Here is a 15,909-nt window from a genome sequence, read left to right as displayed (position 1 = left end):
AGTGGGAAGGAGGGAGTGGGCCAGCAACAAGGCGTGAGAGGAAGGGGTCAGAAATGAGAAGCGTGAGAGAGGGGCCAGCAACAAGTAGCAGGAGTGAGTGGCTAAAAACGGAGCACGAGAGGGAGGGGCCAACAACAGAGAGTGGGAGGAAGGGGCTGGCAACAGGGAGCGGGAGAGAGGGGACAGCAACACGAGGAGGGAGGGGCCGGCACCAAGGAGGGTAGAATGGGCCAGCACCGGGGAGAGAGGAGGGCTCAGCACCAGGGAGTGGGCAGGAGGGAGGAGCAAGCATCGGGAAGCGGGTGAGGGACCAGCATCAAGGAGCGGAAGGGAGGGAGGGACCTTCATCAGAGAGTGGGAGGGAGTGAGGGGACAGCACCGGGGAGCTGGAGGGAGGGAGTGCCCAGTACGAGGGAGGGAGTGGCTAGCACAGGGAGGAGGAGTGGCCAGAGGAGGTAGGGAGTGGCCAGCACGGGGAAGGAAGGGAGTGGCCAGCACGGGGAGCGATAGTAAGGAAGTGGCCAGAAGTGGGAGAGGGGTGCCAGCACCGGGAAGTGGGAGGGAGTGAGGGGCCAGAACCAGGAAATGGGAGGAAGGGCCAGAACCAGGAAGTAGGAGGGAGGGAGGTGTCATCACCGGTAAGCGGGAGGGATGAAGGGAGGGGCCAGCACCGGGGAGCAGGAGGGAGAGAGGGACCAGCACCGGGGAGCGGGAGGGAGAGAGGGACCAGCACCGGGGAGCGGGTGGGAGAGAGGGATCAGCACCGTGGAGCGGGAGGGACCAGCACCGGGGAGCGGGAGGGAGGGAGGGGCCAGCACTGGGGAGTGGGAGGGAGGGAGGGGCCAGCACTGGGGGGAGGGAGGGAGGGGCCAGCACTGGGGAGTGGGAGGGAGGGAGGGGCCAGCACCGGGGAGCGGGCGGGAGGGGCCAGCACCAGGGAGCGGGAGGGAGGGAGGGCACCAGGGAGCGGGAGGGAGGGAGGGCACCAGGGAGCGGGAGGGAGGGAGGGCACCGGTTAGCGGGAGGGAGGGAGGGGCCGGCACCAGGAAGCAGGAGGGAGGGACCTGCACCGGGGAAGAGAGGGAGGGAGGGGCCAGGACCGGAGAGAGGGAGGGAGGGGCCAGGACCGGAGAGAGGGAGGGCGGGGCCAGCACCAGGGAGCGGTAGGGGGGGAGGGGCCAGCACCGGGGAGCAGGAGGGAGGGAGGGGAGGGGCCAGCACCAGGGAGCGAGATGGAGGGAGGGGCCAGCACCGGGGAGTGAGAGGGGGCCCAGCACCGGGGTGCTGGAGGGAGGGAGGGGCCAGCACCAGGAAGCAGGAGGAAGGAGCCAGCACCGGGAAGCGGGAGGGAGGGAAGAAGGAGCCAGCACCGGGAAGCGGAAGGGAGGGAAGAAGGGGCCAGCACCGGGAAGCGGGAGGGAGGGGCCAGCACCGGGAAGCGGGAGGGAGGGGCCAGCACCGGGCAGCGGGAGGGAGGGGCCAGCACCGGGCAGAGGGAGGGAGGGAGGGGGCCAGCACCGGGCAGAGGGAGGGAGGGAGGGAGGGAGGGGGCCAGCACCGGGCAGAGGGAGGGAGGGAGGGGGCCAGCACCGGGCAGAGGGAGGGAGGGAGGGGGCCAGCACCGGGCAGAGGGAGGGAGGGAGGGGGCCAGCACCGGGCAGCGGGAGGGAGTGGGCGGACAGCAGCGGGAGAGAGGGAGGGAGGGAGGGGGCCAGCACCGGGGAGAGAGGGAGGTGGCCACCACCGGGGAGCGGGAGAGAGGGAGGGAGGTGGACACCACCGGGGAGCGGGAGAGAGGGAGGTGGTCACCACCGGGGAGCGGGAGGGTGCCACCATCTGGGCGCACGTGAGACGGAGGGGGCCAGCAACGGGGAGTTGGCAAGCCAACAGTGAGTGGGAAGGAGGGAGTGGGCCAGCAACAAGGCGTGAGAGGAAGGGGCCAGAAATGAGAAGCGTGAGAGAGGGGCCAGCAACAAGTAGCAGGAGTGAGGGGCCAAAAACGGAGCACGAGAGGGAGGGGCCAACAACAGAGAGTGGGAGGAAGGGGCTGGCAACAGGGAGCGGGAGAGAGGGGACAGCAACACGAGGAAGGAGGGGCCGGCACCAGTGAGGGTAGAATGGGCCAGCACCGGGGAGGGAGGAGGGCTCAGCACCAGGGAGTGGGCGGGAGGGAGGAGCAAGCATCGGGAAGCGGGTGAGGGACCAGCATCAATGAGCGGAAGGGAGGGAGGGACCTGCATCAGAGAGTGGGAGGGAGTGAGGGGACAGCACCGGGGAGCTGGAGGGAGGGAGTGCCCAGTACGAGGGAGGGAGTGGCTATCACAGGGAGGAGGAGTGGCCAGGGGAGGGAGGGAGTGGCCAGCACAGGGAAGGGAGGGAGTGGCCAGCACAGGGAAGGAAGGGAGTGGCCAGCACGGGTAGCGATAGTAAGGAAGTGGCCAGAACTGGGAAGTGGGAGGGGGGTGCCAGCACCGGGAAGTGGGAGGGAGTGAGGGGCCAGAACCAGGAAATGGGAGGAAGGGCCGGAACCAGGAAGTAGGAGGGAGGGAGGTGTCATCACCTGTAAGCGGGAGGGATGAAGGGAGGGGCCAGCACCATGGAGCGGGAGGGATGGAGGGTGGGGCCAGCACCGGGGAGCATGAGGGAGAGAGGGGCCAGCACCAGGGAGCATGAGGGAGGGAGGGGCCAGCACCGGGGAGCGGGAGGGAGGGAGGGAGGGGGGGAGGGAGGGGCCAGCACCGGGGAACGGGAGGGAGGGAGGGGCCAGCACCGGGGAACGGGAGGGAGGGAGGGGCCAGCACCGGGGAACGGGAGGGAGGGAGGGGCCAGCACCGGGGAACGGGAGGGAGGGAGGGGCCAGGAGCGGGAGGGAGGGGCCAGCACCAGGGAGCGGGAGGGAGGGGACCGGTTAGTGGGAGGGAGGGGCCGGCACTGGGGAGCGGGAGGGAGGGACCTGCACCGGGGAGCGAGAGGGAGGGGCCAGGACCGGAGCGAGGGAGGGAGGGGCCAGCACCAGGGAGCGGTAGGGGGGAGGGGCCAGCACCGGGGAACGGGAGGGAGGGGAGGGGCCAGCACCAGGGAGCGAGATGGAGGGAGGGGCCAGCACCGGGGAGCGAGAGGGGGCCCAGCACTGGGGTGCTGGAGGGAGGGAGGGGCCAGCACCAGGAAGCAGGAGGAAGGAGCCAGCACCGGGAAGCGGGAGGGAGGGAAGAAGGAGCCAGCACCGGGAAGCGGAAGGGAGGGAAGAAGGGGCCAGCACCGGGAAGCGGGAGAGAGGGTCCAGCACCGGGAAGCGGGAGGGAGGGGCCAGCACCGGGAAGTGGGAGGGAGGGAGGGGCCAGCACCGGGAAGTGGGAGGGAGGGGCCAGCACCGGGAAGTGGGAGGGAGGGAGGGGCCAGCACCGGGAAGCCGGAGGGAGGGAGGGGCCAGCACCGGGAAGCGGGAGGGAGGGAGGGGCCAGCACCGGGAAGCGGGAGGGAGGGGCCAGCAGTGGGGTAGGGACCAGAACCAGGAAGGGAGTGAGGGGCAAGCACCAGGAAGCAGGAGGAAGGAGCCAGCACCGGGAAGCGGGAGGGAGGGAAGAAGGAGCCAGCACCGGGAAGCGGGTGGGAGGGAAGAAGGAGCCAGAAGCGGGAGGGAGGGGCCAGCACCGGGAAGTGGGAGGTAGGGAGGGAGGGGCCAGCACCGAGAAGTGGGAGGGAGGGCCAGCACCAGAAAGCAGGAGTAGAAAGATTCTCACAGCCATTACTTGTTCTTTGGCACTCCATTTCCTTCAGTCTAGCTATATATATTCAGAATGTTACAGTATTTATGAAGCTTTGTAACATTAGGGAGAAGGCGGCCATGTTTTCCAGGACAAGCTGAATTAATACCAGAGTACCCGTTTGCAGAGATGCTGCAAGAAACTTGTGGGCAGTAGAAAAACACTTAAAATGTGCCACTTTTGCAAAAGGCAAAGGGAGAATAAGTGACATTGTAAAATTTCACACTGAGTAACTGAAACCTAACTCATCCAAGTAACACTTCTTAAAATTGGGGGGGTGATTTCCTTTTCTTTTACTCCACATAAAGCAGATGTGAAACTTCAGAAAGTTCTATCCGTTTCCACTAGTTTTTCATCCGCTTGTCCCAATTTAAAGAAGCTTGGTAAATGCATTAGGTTTTGCCAATGTAATTAATTAATAATAAGCTGCTTTTTGTTGTAAGTTGTAGCTTGCTGAGTAGTTGCGCAATATAAGTTACAGAAAGTCTGTTGAAGTGCTATGAGTTGTTTATGTACAAAAAGGCAATATATTGTGCTGTTACTAGTGGTATACTACGGGTAAGTAATACCAAATTTTTGAAAAATAAAACGAAAGAGGGAAATAATAGAATTGCTGTAATAGCAATATTATGTGTTTAGAGAAGTTCTGACAACTTTTGCGCCTGGTGCCACTGCACCTACTACACCATTCAAATCATTCCCCTAGTACCTGCAAGATAACTGCATTTGTGACTGCCTGTTTAGTAGTAACATATGGCAATATTTGGTGTTTGGAGGGGTTCCTAGAGCTTTGGGCACCGGTGTCACTGCACCATTAAAATCATGAACCTAGTGCCTGCAAGGTAACTGCACTTGTGACTGCTTATTTAGTAGTTAAATATAGCAATATTTGGTGTTTAGAGTTCTGACAACTTTTGGCCCCAGTGCCACTACACCCGCAGCACCATTGAAATCATTGCCCTAAGGCCTGCTAGATAACTGCACTTGTGACTGCCTGTTTAGTAGTAAAATTTAGCAACATTCTGAGTTAAGTAGGATCCCTAGAGGTTTTGGTCCTGGTGCCACTGCACCTGCTGCACCATTCAAATCAAGCCCCTTTTAACTGTAAGGTAACTGCACCTGTGACTGCCTGTTTAGTAGTAAAATATAGCAATATTAGGTGCTTAGCGGGGTGCCTGGAGGTTTTGGTCCTGGTGCTACTGCCGCGGCTGCACCCTTCAAATAATGACCCTACTGCCTGCTAGATAAATGCACCTGTGACTGTTTTGTTTAGGAATAACATTTAGCAATAATGTTGGGTTTAGTGGGGTCTGTAGAGCTTTTGGCCCAAGTGCCACTGCACCTGCTGCATCATTCAAATTAAGTCCCATTTAACTGCAAGGTAACTGCAATTGTGAGGACCTGTTTAGTAGTCAAATATAGCAATATTATTTGTTTAGAGGAGTTCTGATAACTTTTGGGCCCGGTACTACTTCACCTGCTGAACCATTCAAATCATGGCCCTGTAATCTGCGAGGTAACTGCACTTGTTGTTGCCTCTTTAGGAATAAAATATAGCCCTATTAGGTGTTTAGTGGGGTGCCTGTAGCTTTTTGTCCCAGTGCCACTGAACCTTCTGTACTATTGCAATCGTGACCCTAGTGCTAGATAAATAACTGCACTTATGACTGCCAGTTTAGTTGTAAAATATAGCAATATTAGCATTTAGAGGAGTTCTGCCAACGTTTGGCCCTGGTGCCACTACACCTGCTGCACCATTTAAATCAAGCCCCTTTTAACTGTAAGGTAACTGCACTTGTCACTGACTCTTTAGTACTAAAATATAGCAATATTAGGTGCTTAGATCTGACAAATTTTTGTCCCAGTGCCACTGCACCTGCTGCACTACTGAAATTAAGAAACTAGTGCTTGCTAGATAACTGCACTTGTGCATGCCTGTATAGTAGTAAAATATAGCAATATTAGGTGTTTAGATGAGTTCTGAGAACTTATAAGCCTGGCGTCACTGCACCTGCTACACCATTAAATCATGACCCTGTTGTCTACAAGGTAACTGCACTTGTGACTACCTGTTCAGTAGTAAAATATATCAATTTTAGGTGTTTAGTGGGGTTACTAGAGCTTTTGGCGCCGGTGGCACTGCACCTGCTGCATCAGTCAAATCAAGTACCTTTTAACTGCAAGGTAACTGCAATTGTGACTACCTGTTGATTAGTCAAATATAGCAATATTATGTGTTTAGAGGAGTTCTGACAACTTTTGGGCCCAGTGCTACTGCACCTGCTGCATCATTCAAAATATGATCCTGTTGTCTGCAAGGTAACTGCACTTGTGGCTGCCTGTTTAGTAGAAAAACATAGCATAGCGCTTGTATAATAACTATATTTTTAACCTGCAATGTTTATTACATTTAGAATTAGATCATAACGACCTAATAGATTAAGTTGAAAAAATCAATTTGGTAATACGTACAAAGTGCAAAGAAAGGTACTGAAGCATGAATAGGAAATGCCACAAACGTTCTAAGGCTGAAGCATCTGCTTTACACAACTAAGTAATAAAAAGCAAGCATTCCAGCATACTGTTAGAAGCTGTCTGCCTTTTCCATGGGAAGAGATCTTATTTTGACAGTGAATGAGGCTTCAACAACATTGTGAACAGCTTTAGCAGACGTATTGTGAATGCGTGCAGCTTGGGGAAGTGAACATAAAAAAGTTCCACACAAAAGTGAATGAACACAGCAATTCAGTAAGGGATCTGATATGCACCCCTTTTAAGATATATTAAATACAAGAGAGTACACAAGCACTGGGCAAGCGCTGTGCAGGCAAAACCGAAAAAAGGTGACATGCAGGCAAAATTTCCTGCTGCACAAGAATTTCTCATTCTGGTTCTGCGCAGTGAGGAATGTAGAGAATAAGGATTTCTTGTGCCGTCCAGCACTGTTACTGCCTTAAGGGTAAGTGCTTTATGTTAATTACAGTGTGCAGTCACGTACAACGCATCAAAACAAAGCTCCCCAGCAGGAGATGTTGGACTCTTAGAGCACCAGAAGAACCCTGCAGGGAGAACGCTGGCTGCACACAGGTTCACCTGATGGAGAGGTTGTTTCAAGAGCACTGAAAAGAGTTCTGGCAAAATGTACCTATTAGAATGCCGCTTGATACATTGATTACTCTGTGCATGACAACCTCCTGCTCTGGAAAGCAGCATAAGCAAAACGTCAAGGTGCGTCCCTCTGCGTTCTCACGGGAGAAACCTGCGAACTCGTTGCGTACATTAAAAGGAACTCACAAAAGGTCTTGGTAATGTGCCATTTTTATAGATTGTTTTTGCATCTCATGCATTGAAGACAGCAACACCACTAAAATTTTTAACAATTTTGTGTTACCGCTGGGTTACAAAAAAAAAACAAGCATTGGCATAGCCAATAGTTCTCACTTTTGGGTCTTTATCAGTGTTTAGTTATGCAGCACAATATCCTTACTGCGACAACATTAACTGTTGCATGGCTAAACACTTATAAGGTCCCAAAGGCTAAACCTATTGGCTATGCCAATGCTTGTTTACTATGCTAACGTTTATTCCCTCTGCTGTGAGTAAGTGTACTCGGCGTCAAAGGGAAATTGATATATATTTTGGATTGTTTATAGGGCTAGTGGAACAAACTTTATAAGAGCGAACTCTCTCTCCGTTTAGGTATTATAAAAGAAGCAAGGCTAGAAAACCGCAGCCGTGTCCTAAACGCGCGCTTGTCAGCTTTAATGTTGATGTGGCAAAGTCAAGACTAGCCATTTCAAAGTTCTTCTTTAAATAATTAACCTGTTTGCATCTAAAACGAAGCGAAATACAGTTTGCAGGTGGAAGGGGAGAATGACGCTTGTGTCCACTAGGTGGTGGCCAATCACCAACCTTCTTTGCTTCTCGATGGCAAAAAGAGGCGGGGTCTTATTAAAGCTGCGAAGTCGATACCCCAAAGAGATATAAAAGCACAGTTCCGTAGCAAGTGAGGAAATTCAGGGGCAGCCTTTGCTCCCTGGAATGAATGTAGAACAGCTGTACATCTTTATACGTTTTAAAACTACAATTTTAAAATTGTGTTTGGAGATAGCGATGTTTTGGTTTTCTTCAACTATCTGGTCGAGTAAAATCTCAAATGAGAACTGAAACTCTCAACTGCCGGGAGATTCAAAGAAGACACGAGCTGCAGCATTACCCGAAGATGTGCAGACGAAGTCTAATATCAGGTGTGGTATTATTTCCACTATCGAAATAGAATTAACCATTAACACTTTAAAACAAGCATTGGCCGCGCGAGCGCCTCGCGCTCAAAGTAAAAAAAAAAACAAGCTGTGAGACGCGCTCTGTGGTGGGGGAGGGGGACGGGCATTGAAGCAAGGTGCACGCGCTTGGCCGAGCAAGAGGAAAGCCATATGGCACCTCTGCGCAGCTGTGCACATCATTACCATCAGCGTTGTTTGGGTTCTTGCAAGTACAAAGGAAGGCTTTTTGTGCAGGTTTTCCATGATATATTCTCTTAGCGGTACATATTTCAAGAACAAAAGAAAAAGGTAGCACATCTGCCCTCACTTCTCATTTACTAGGCACCAAAGTAGCACATACATTAATATTAAGCGATGAGCCAAAATATCACCTGCCCTGGTGACTGAAGCATCTCACATCTCGGGCGTCTGTGCCGGCTCCTGTACGTGGCCATGCCTCGAGGACCGCGACTATCGAAGAAGTGATCTCCTCAGACGCGAAGACAAAGGCGCGGGAGGGAGCTCCAGCTGGCAGTGAGGCAGCTACTCACTGAGGGGAGGCAGCCGGCAAACGAGCAGGAAAAGCCTGGGCTGGTCCATTCACATAATACGAAGGGGGTGCTCTTTCCTCTAGCAATTATATCGGATGCAACATAGTGGTGAAGTCAGTTCCCCCTTCACATTTACAGCTGAAAGGAAAGGAAGTAAGCGACAACGCAATGTCTGATATAAATGGCATTGCATGTATTGTTGTGTTGCATTAGAAAGACGTTTATTTAAAGTGTAAAGGGTATCTTTTTATTTAAACAAATCTAATAAGCATTTAAAGGCTGTAATAGCTGTGTGGGTTTAAAGAATGTCTATGAAGACTGGTTGAACAATACTTTTCAAGATGTGTTTAGCGCATCGGCGAATGAAGGCATCAGCGCTATGGCTCACGTTCAGACAAGCATTGGCACGCGCGAGGAACAGAGCCCGGGAGTTGTGTGTGCGCGCGCTAAAAGAAACGCAAGTGGTGCGCGCCAAAGGAGAGGCATAGCTGTGCATGTCGCGCGCGCTTGTGCACGTAACAGCAAGCTGGTGGCCGGCAAAAGCGGAGGGCAGCACTTTTAAAACCCAGCTATTAAATGCCTCGCCAGAGCAACTCATGCGCTGGCTCAGGCGAGACCTAAAAATGACTAACAAGTACAAATGGAGATCTCTGCTAACATGGCTCCCCCTGCTGTTGAATCAGAGTATAACACAACGGTTAACAGATACTTACGAAGCATCCGTTTGAAGAGAATTTAGGTATCGTCCTTGCTCCAGGTTCAGTCTGTACACTTCAGAACTATAAAAAATAGATAAAGAACACCATATGTTTAGCACTTAAAACATTCAAAGCATCAAAATTCTTTTCATGGGGTTGAGCTTACAAGAGTCTAGCAGACACCAAAAATCACAGCACATTCACCACATAAATCTGATTTTATAAAATGCCAGCTATTTCTTTCATCTTATACACTACAAAATTAACAAGCATTGGCAAAGCCAATATGTCTTGCAGCTATGTGCAGAATTACTAAAAATTATTTTTAAAAGTGCTACGACGCGGCTATTTTTTTTTTAATTGGGAAGGGATGCTTGGGGTCAAGGCAACATGGAGGGAGGGAGAGCTGACAACAGAGAGCGAGAGTCAGGGAATGAGGCAGCAAGCTAACAGTGGACGGTGGGCAGAAGAGGCTAAGGCAGCAAGCAGACAACGGATGGTGGGCGGAAAAGACTGAGGCAGCAAACAGACAAGGGGGTCACGGAGAAGCAAAAAGGGAGGTGGGTGGTGGGTGGGAGAGTAAGAAAGGACACTGAGGGAGAGAAAAAAAGACGGACACGGAGGGGAGAGAGCAGTAAACGACGGCTGAAAAACACATGCACTTTTAGAGTGCTAAACAAAAAGAAAAAAATAGCACTGGAAAAATGAGAAGAAGGACACAAGTAATGCATCCATGTTCCGGGGGAGGGATGCCCCAAGAAGAGGACAGGCAGCCTAGGAAAGCTGACAAGTAGAAGGGAAGGAAAAGAGAATATCTGAAGCCAACCAATTGTAAAGCCACTTTAACCTAACAAGGTGTGGGGCAAACAGACTGCATAGGCGTTGTTTTACTTGAGACGCAAGAAGTAACACAAAGGAAACGCTATGTTGCAGCACAGCAGCTGCACATGTATTGATGAAACTGTGCCTCGTCAAGAGATCACCTCGGTAATATCTAAAATGGTCTCAAATGCTGCAGTGAACATTATTTGATTAATTCATGTGTACACAATAGAATTATTAGAACACAGTTGTCCATGGAAACTTCACTGCAGACTTCCAACAGATGGTTGTATTTCTAAAAACTACTGCTGACCAGATGAGAGGAAGGCTTATACCCACAGATAAAAACTCTGATGATTCACTGACACACTCACTAGACTGACCACAAGAATGGTCAATTACACTGCCACAGAGGTCAACAGATCCTTGCGCACAGTCATCGGTTGACAGACAACACTGAATGTAATATTCAGTGTTGTCTGAGCAACCAATGACACTAGTGGCTTATTGAGTATTTTAGTGCCTTTTGTAAAAGTTTTTAGAAACAAGCAACCATGACAAACCAGGATGGTTCAACCCGACCATAATTCTACCCAAAAAATGAAAACTAGAAAATTAGAACAAAAATTGAGGTAAATACATAACCTGGAACCGAGAACTATTATACCAAGAATTCAAAATGTATCAAGTGGCCATCAAAAAAGCCAATAAATCATACTAATCATTGCACATTTTAGATGCCATAAACGGGATCAAAGAACTGTTTAAAAATATCTTTGAATACCAGTATTCAAATGGAATCTTAGGTCACACACATCAATTCCAAAAACTTTGTAACTCATTGTAAAACACTTTGCTGAAAATGCTAAAGATCTTGATACCTACTTCCTTAACCTACTTCGTAACAAAAGCAATTACTAACAAGATCACATAGGAAAGTGGGCTAAAGCACAGCTGCAAATCGCATCCAAAAGTATTTATTTAATAAACTAGCCATTAAAGAAACAAAGAACCTAATTATATATCATTATTACCAGCTCCTCCGCTGATATTCATGCACCCAGATATATATATATTTAAAAACATTCCCAAAACTACAGCTGCAGCCATATCAGCGAGAGCGAGCAACAATGAATCACTTATATCAGGAAACTTCCCCCGCAAACTGAGATCATCTTTCAAGACCACTTTAAAAAAGAAAGCACTCTGCCCCAAGAATCCAGCAAATGAATGGCCTAAATTGAACGGACCATTTTTGTGCAAACTAATTTTTAAAAAAACAGCATTTGTCCTGATTTCAGTTTGTTGAGGATAACCTGCAAGAGGTACATGGACAGCACTAATTGCTACATGGGATGACACCAAGAACTCAATAGATTCAAATGAAATTCCTGCCCTACTGCTACTTGATCTGTCAGCTGTTTTTTAGGTGGTAGCCTGCCAGTGAACACAGCTGTCTAGTCGCAAAAGACATTTTAAAGACATGCTGATAGCTGACATGCAAAGCAACTTCCACCCCTTGGCTTTTTCTTTCGTCACTCTTATTTTCTTGCGCTCTATTAGATGGTTTTCTTTTAGCCTGTCCATCTAGTTTTTGTCCCTCCCATAAATCATAGCCTCTTTACCATCTCTCGGATTGTCTTTCTTTATTGTTTTATGAGTATTGGCTTTCCAAGAACTTTGTTTTCTTTTTCCGACAGCACTCCATGAGACCCAGTCTCTGTGTTTTCGCACTTCTATGAGCACATTTCTTTTCATAACATCATAAAAGTTCTATTTTGAACACCTTGTTCTATAAGCCACTCTCAGTGCCTTTACAGTTTATACATTCGCTCCCCCACATGCTCTCTATTTTAAACCATTTAAACTAGGGCCTTTCCAATACTTGTAGGTGTGAATTTCATTTTTTACCATTTTCACTATCAGAAGTTTAAAGACATAAACCACACTTTCCTAATGCATTTCATGCGAGTGCATGTGTTTTACCATTGAGTGTGGTTGCCCACTTTTTTGTGCACATTTATTTTCATAACATTATAAACATTTTGTTTTTTACAACTTTGTCGTTCGGGCTGCTCTTCCATTCGCTTCCACTTTTATACCACTTTGACTTTTGAGCCACTCTCCTATGCACTTTCACTCCACATTGCACTCTTGTCCAGTCGCTTCACCCTCCCCCACACCCCTCCCCAATTGCTTTGTCTTCGATTGCTTCCCACCCCGCACCTTCGGTGCTGCTTCCCACGCAACCCAGTGTTGCATCCCTGAACTCCGTGATTCCACCCTCCGTGTTTCTTCAACTGCCTGTGTTCTTTCTCCCCACCCGCTCATCTTACATTTGTTTCAGTTTACTGGTCCAACTCGGATCAGTAAATAAAAATAAAAAGAACGCTTGCGTTACTCTGTAGGTGCGCACATGTTTGGTGTAAGCACCTACAAATTGATACAGCCAGGTGTCTCAGCTTTTTTAAATTGTTTATTAGCCATGCAGCACAGCATCCGGCATACTGTGCAGCATGGCTAAACCTATTAGCAAACCCAGTAGGTTCCAAAGGCAAGACCTACTGGTCTTGCCAATGCTACTTAATACTGCAAACTACCAAGTCATTACGAAGACTATTTAAGTGATACAGGAATACAAGGTGCTCCACTAAAATGGATCCAGCCATACCTCACCGAGAGAACACAAATTGTATCATTACCTCAATTCCAATTATAACCATTTTCACAAAAGTTAGGTGTTCACAAGGGCTCGAAAATGTACCTCTTATTTTCAACATATTTGTGGGATTGCACACCCGGGCTAACTAAATGATTTAAACTAACTTGTTACAAAATGTTACAAAGACAGTGATGACAAACAGATTATTCTTGAACTGGAAAATACACCAGATCTTGAGACATCAGAATTCATTGAATGTTTACATGCAGTTTATCCCCGCATACCACAAAATCCACTATAACTAAAGGCTCCTAAAACTGAGATCCTAAATTGTGGACAAAGGAAAACTAATAAACAACCACAGGATGACCTAAACAAATAGGAACTCCAACCCCCAAACACACAGAACTAAAGAAATTGAGGGTGCCTGTGAAAACCAAACTGTCATGCTTGACGATAAGTCCCTCAACGCCATGAGAATGCTATAGCGGATCTTCCAATGCCTTGGCCCAATATCTTCCCATTGAGTGCAGGCCTCAATTGCACTAGTGCTGTCAAGATTAGATTATTCCAGTGCTCATGCTTCAAGACTTCACATTACATTAGGCTGTAATACGAGGGATAATGGATGTTTAGGTATTATCAATTTATCTAAAATGTTGCAGCTCTAGAGAAATAACGTTTTGAAATTGCCACCACTGTGACAAATCGCACTTTACAGACGTGGTTAGGAGAGTTTTAAGTGTAAACATGAACTCACTATATATGTCGTCTCACTTGGCTGTGATTAGTACTACAGTTTGGCCATTTAAATATTTTGTTTTACAATACACTATCACATACACGAAAGGTCTTCTGATCATTTATTTTACGTACACTAAATAAATATTTTGGCCATATTTATACAGCTTTAAATGCACAATTCTATATAATCATTGCAAACGAACATGTACATTTCAATACCCTACTGGGTATCTGGTTATAACTGATAATAAAGTCCAACTGTCTTTCACATTTTTGATGGCTCTTTGGCATTAGAACTCTCATATGTTTTTTATCAGGGATCATTCTTAATCATCCCCTTAAGGCTTATTTTTGATCTATGGGCCCATGTGATCTACTGAAAACATAATAAAATTGGGTGTTTGTTACACCTTTTCAATATTTGAGCACTGGTGAACCCTAGGGGTGAGAACATTCTGTAATGTGTGCTCCATGGGACCCATGTGATCTACTGACAAACATAATAAAATTGGGTGTTAGTTAAACCTTTTAATATTTGAGCACTAATGAACCCTAGGGGTGAGAACATTCTGTAATGTGTGCTCCATGGGACCCATGTGATATACTGACAAACATAATAAAAATGGGTGTTTGTTAAACCTTTTAATATTTGAGCACCAGTGAACCCTAGAGGGTTCTGACAGATGCCAGGGGTTGTTTTGGATGACATAATGCATGTATATATGTGTGCACTTTAAAGGGGAGTGAGTTGATACACTTTTACAAATTTGTCATTCCCTTTCCTAGTTATTATTACACACCTTGATTGCGAGGGGCAATCATTGCTAACAGTCCCTGTTTTCGGACAGACATATTGCAGTAATGTTCGACGTGTAGTAAGATGAGGGGACCCGGAATAGCCTCCTTTGAATCATTGAGTAACTATTGGCCTACGTACCAACTGTTTATTTATGGTTGCAAAATGGTGCTAGTTGCTTGGAACACAAACTTATATGTAGGGAGATATGAACTTAAGGGGTAACCAGGCTGTTCGGATCCATGACTTAATAGGCGTGTGTACGCTATGGATGTCATCCATGTTGTAATTATTATTACTCAACGACACCTTGGTTGTGGGGGGCAATGACCGCCAACTCAATGGGTGATCAAGACGTCAGAATCTTAGACTTCATAGGCATACACATTATATGTGGACAGTTGGGACTTTTGCAGTTCATGGTGGGTCAGAATTCACTCTGATTTTGGAGGGGGGATGGGGAGGAAGCGAGCCAGGGCTGTACTGAATACACTGGACCAAAATCACCAACCATCCTGACTGCTAAATGTTGCATAGCATTACATATTGTTGTATAGCATCACTTATGGCTTATAGTATTGCAATCTGTAGGGCTCAGGGCATGACGAGGAACCTTTATGATGTCATTGCAGAACCTTGATAGGATAAGGTCCTCTGACAGTTGGTGGAGAAGAGGAGACTGGAGTAGCGTGCTTTAAAGAGATGTGATGTTGTCACCAAGTCCAGGTTACTGCAAATAAACATAATTTCAACTGAGGATGTTTTTGAGGAGTTATTACAAAAGGATTGGCAACGAACGAGTTGACTTGGCATGCGGACCAGCGTGTTCTACATACCCGATTTCAACGCTTGGCGCAGAGACCGAAGACCACCACGACTGCTTGATGTAGAGAAAGCGGAACACTTCGACATCATGACTTCTGGTGTTGTCCTCGGCAGTGTCACCAAGAAGTCCTGGTCGAATGGTGTGATTCTTTTGAGCCTGTGACGGACAGGAAGCGCTGCGCTGCCATTTTAAATCAGGTAACATCTAGGCAGATTATTATAACTGGATTAGGCAGGTGGACCGGAAGAGCTGCACTGCCATTTTGAGGCAAGCAACTGTAGGCCATTGACTGTATGTGGACAGCAACCACCGCACAGCCATTTTGAATTGGGCAGCAGAATAAACAGGTGCGGCCATTTTGTATCTGCCCACGTTCACAAGACTGGGGTTAGAGCCGCTACTTTTATATTTGTATCAGGCCAGGCCATCAAGTACTGTATGAGGACAGCAAGCAACATGCAGCCATTTTGAATTGGACAGCTTTATGTATTGGCAGGAAGCGTTAGATCTTCTGCATACAGAACTACATGGTATACATGCAAAAAACCAATAAAGTGAGCTAAGTCTGTTGGTGCGCTGCAGACGCTTAGATTCTACCATTTCAGCCGGCGGTACATTAATAGCCGACCCCACTTAAGTAAGTGCAAGCATAATACAGTGTGTATTTATTACCATATTCTTACAGGTCTAGAAGGTAAACTGAAGTCATTTTTGCCATGGCATCATCTAACGTATGGAACCTCATTCCATCACAATATTCAGGCGTACCCTTAATTAAATGGGA

General features: G+C 48.2%; 1 protein-coding gene across 1 annotated transcript in view; it reads right to left on the bottom strand.

The window, feature by feature from the left end:
- Positions 1-15,909, bottom strand: part of NOL10 (nucleolar protein 10) — a 727,799-nt gene that overhangs the window by 564,967 nt on the left and 146,923 nt on the right. Inside the window, exon 7 of the mRNA XM_085610703.1 lies at positions 9,291-9,356. Within this exon, the coding sequence (XP_085466829.1) occupies positions 9,291-9,356 (66 nt within the window). The remainder of the gene's footprint in view (positions 1-9,290; positions 9,357-15,909) is intronic.

The sequence above is a fragment of the Triturus cristatus genome, chromosome 6 (assembly GCF_964204655.1).
Source record: "Triturus cristatus chromosome 6, aTriCri1.1, whole genome shotgun sequence".
Lineage (NCBI taxonomy): Eukaryota > Metazoa > Chordata > Amphibia > Caudata > Salamandridae > Triturus > Triturus cristatus.
This window is presented reverse-complemented; position numbering and strand designations above follow the sequence as displayed.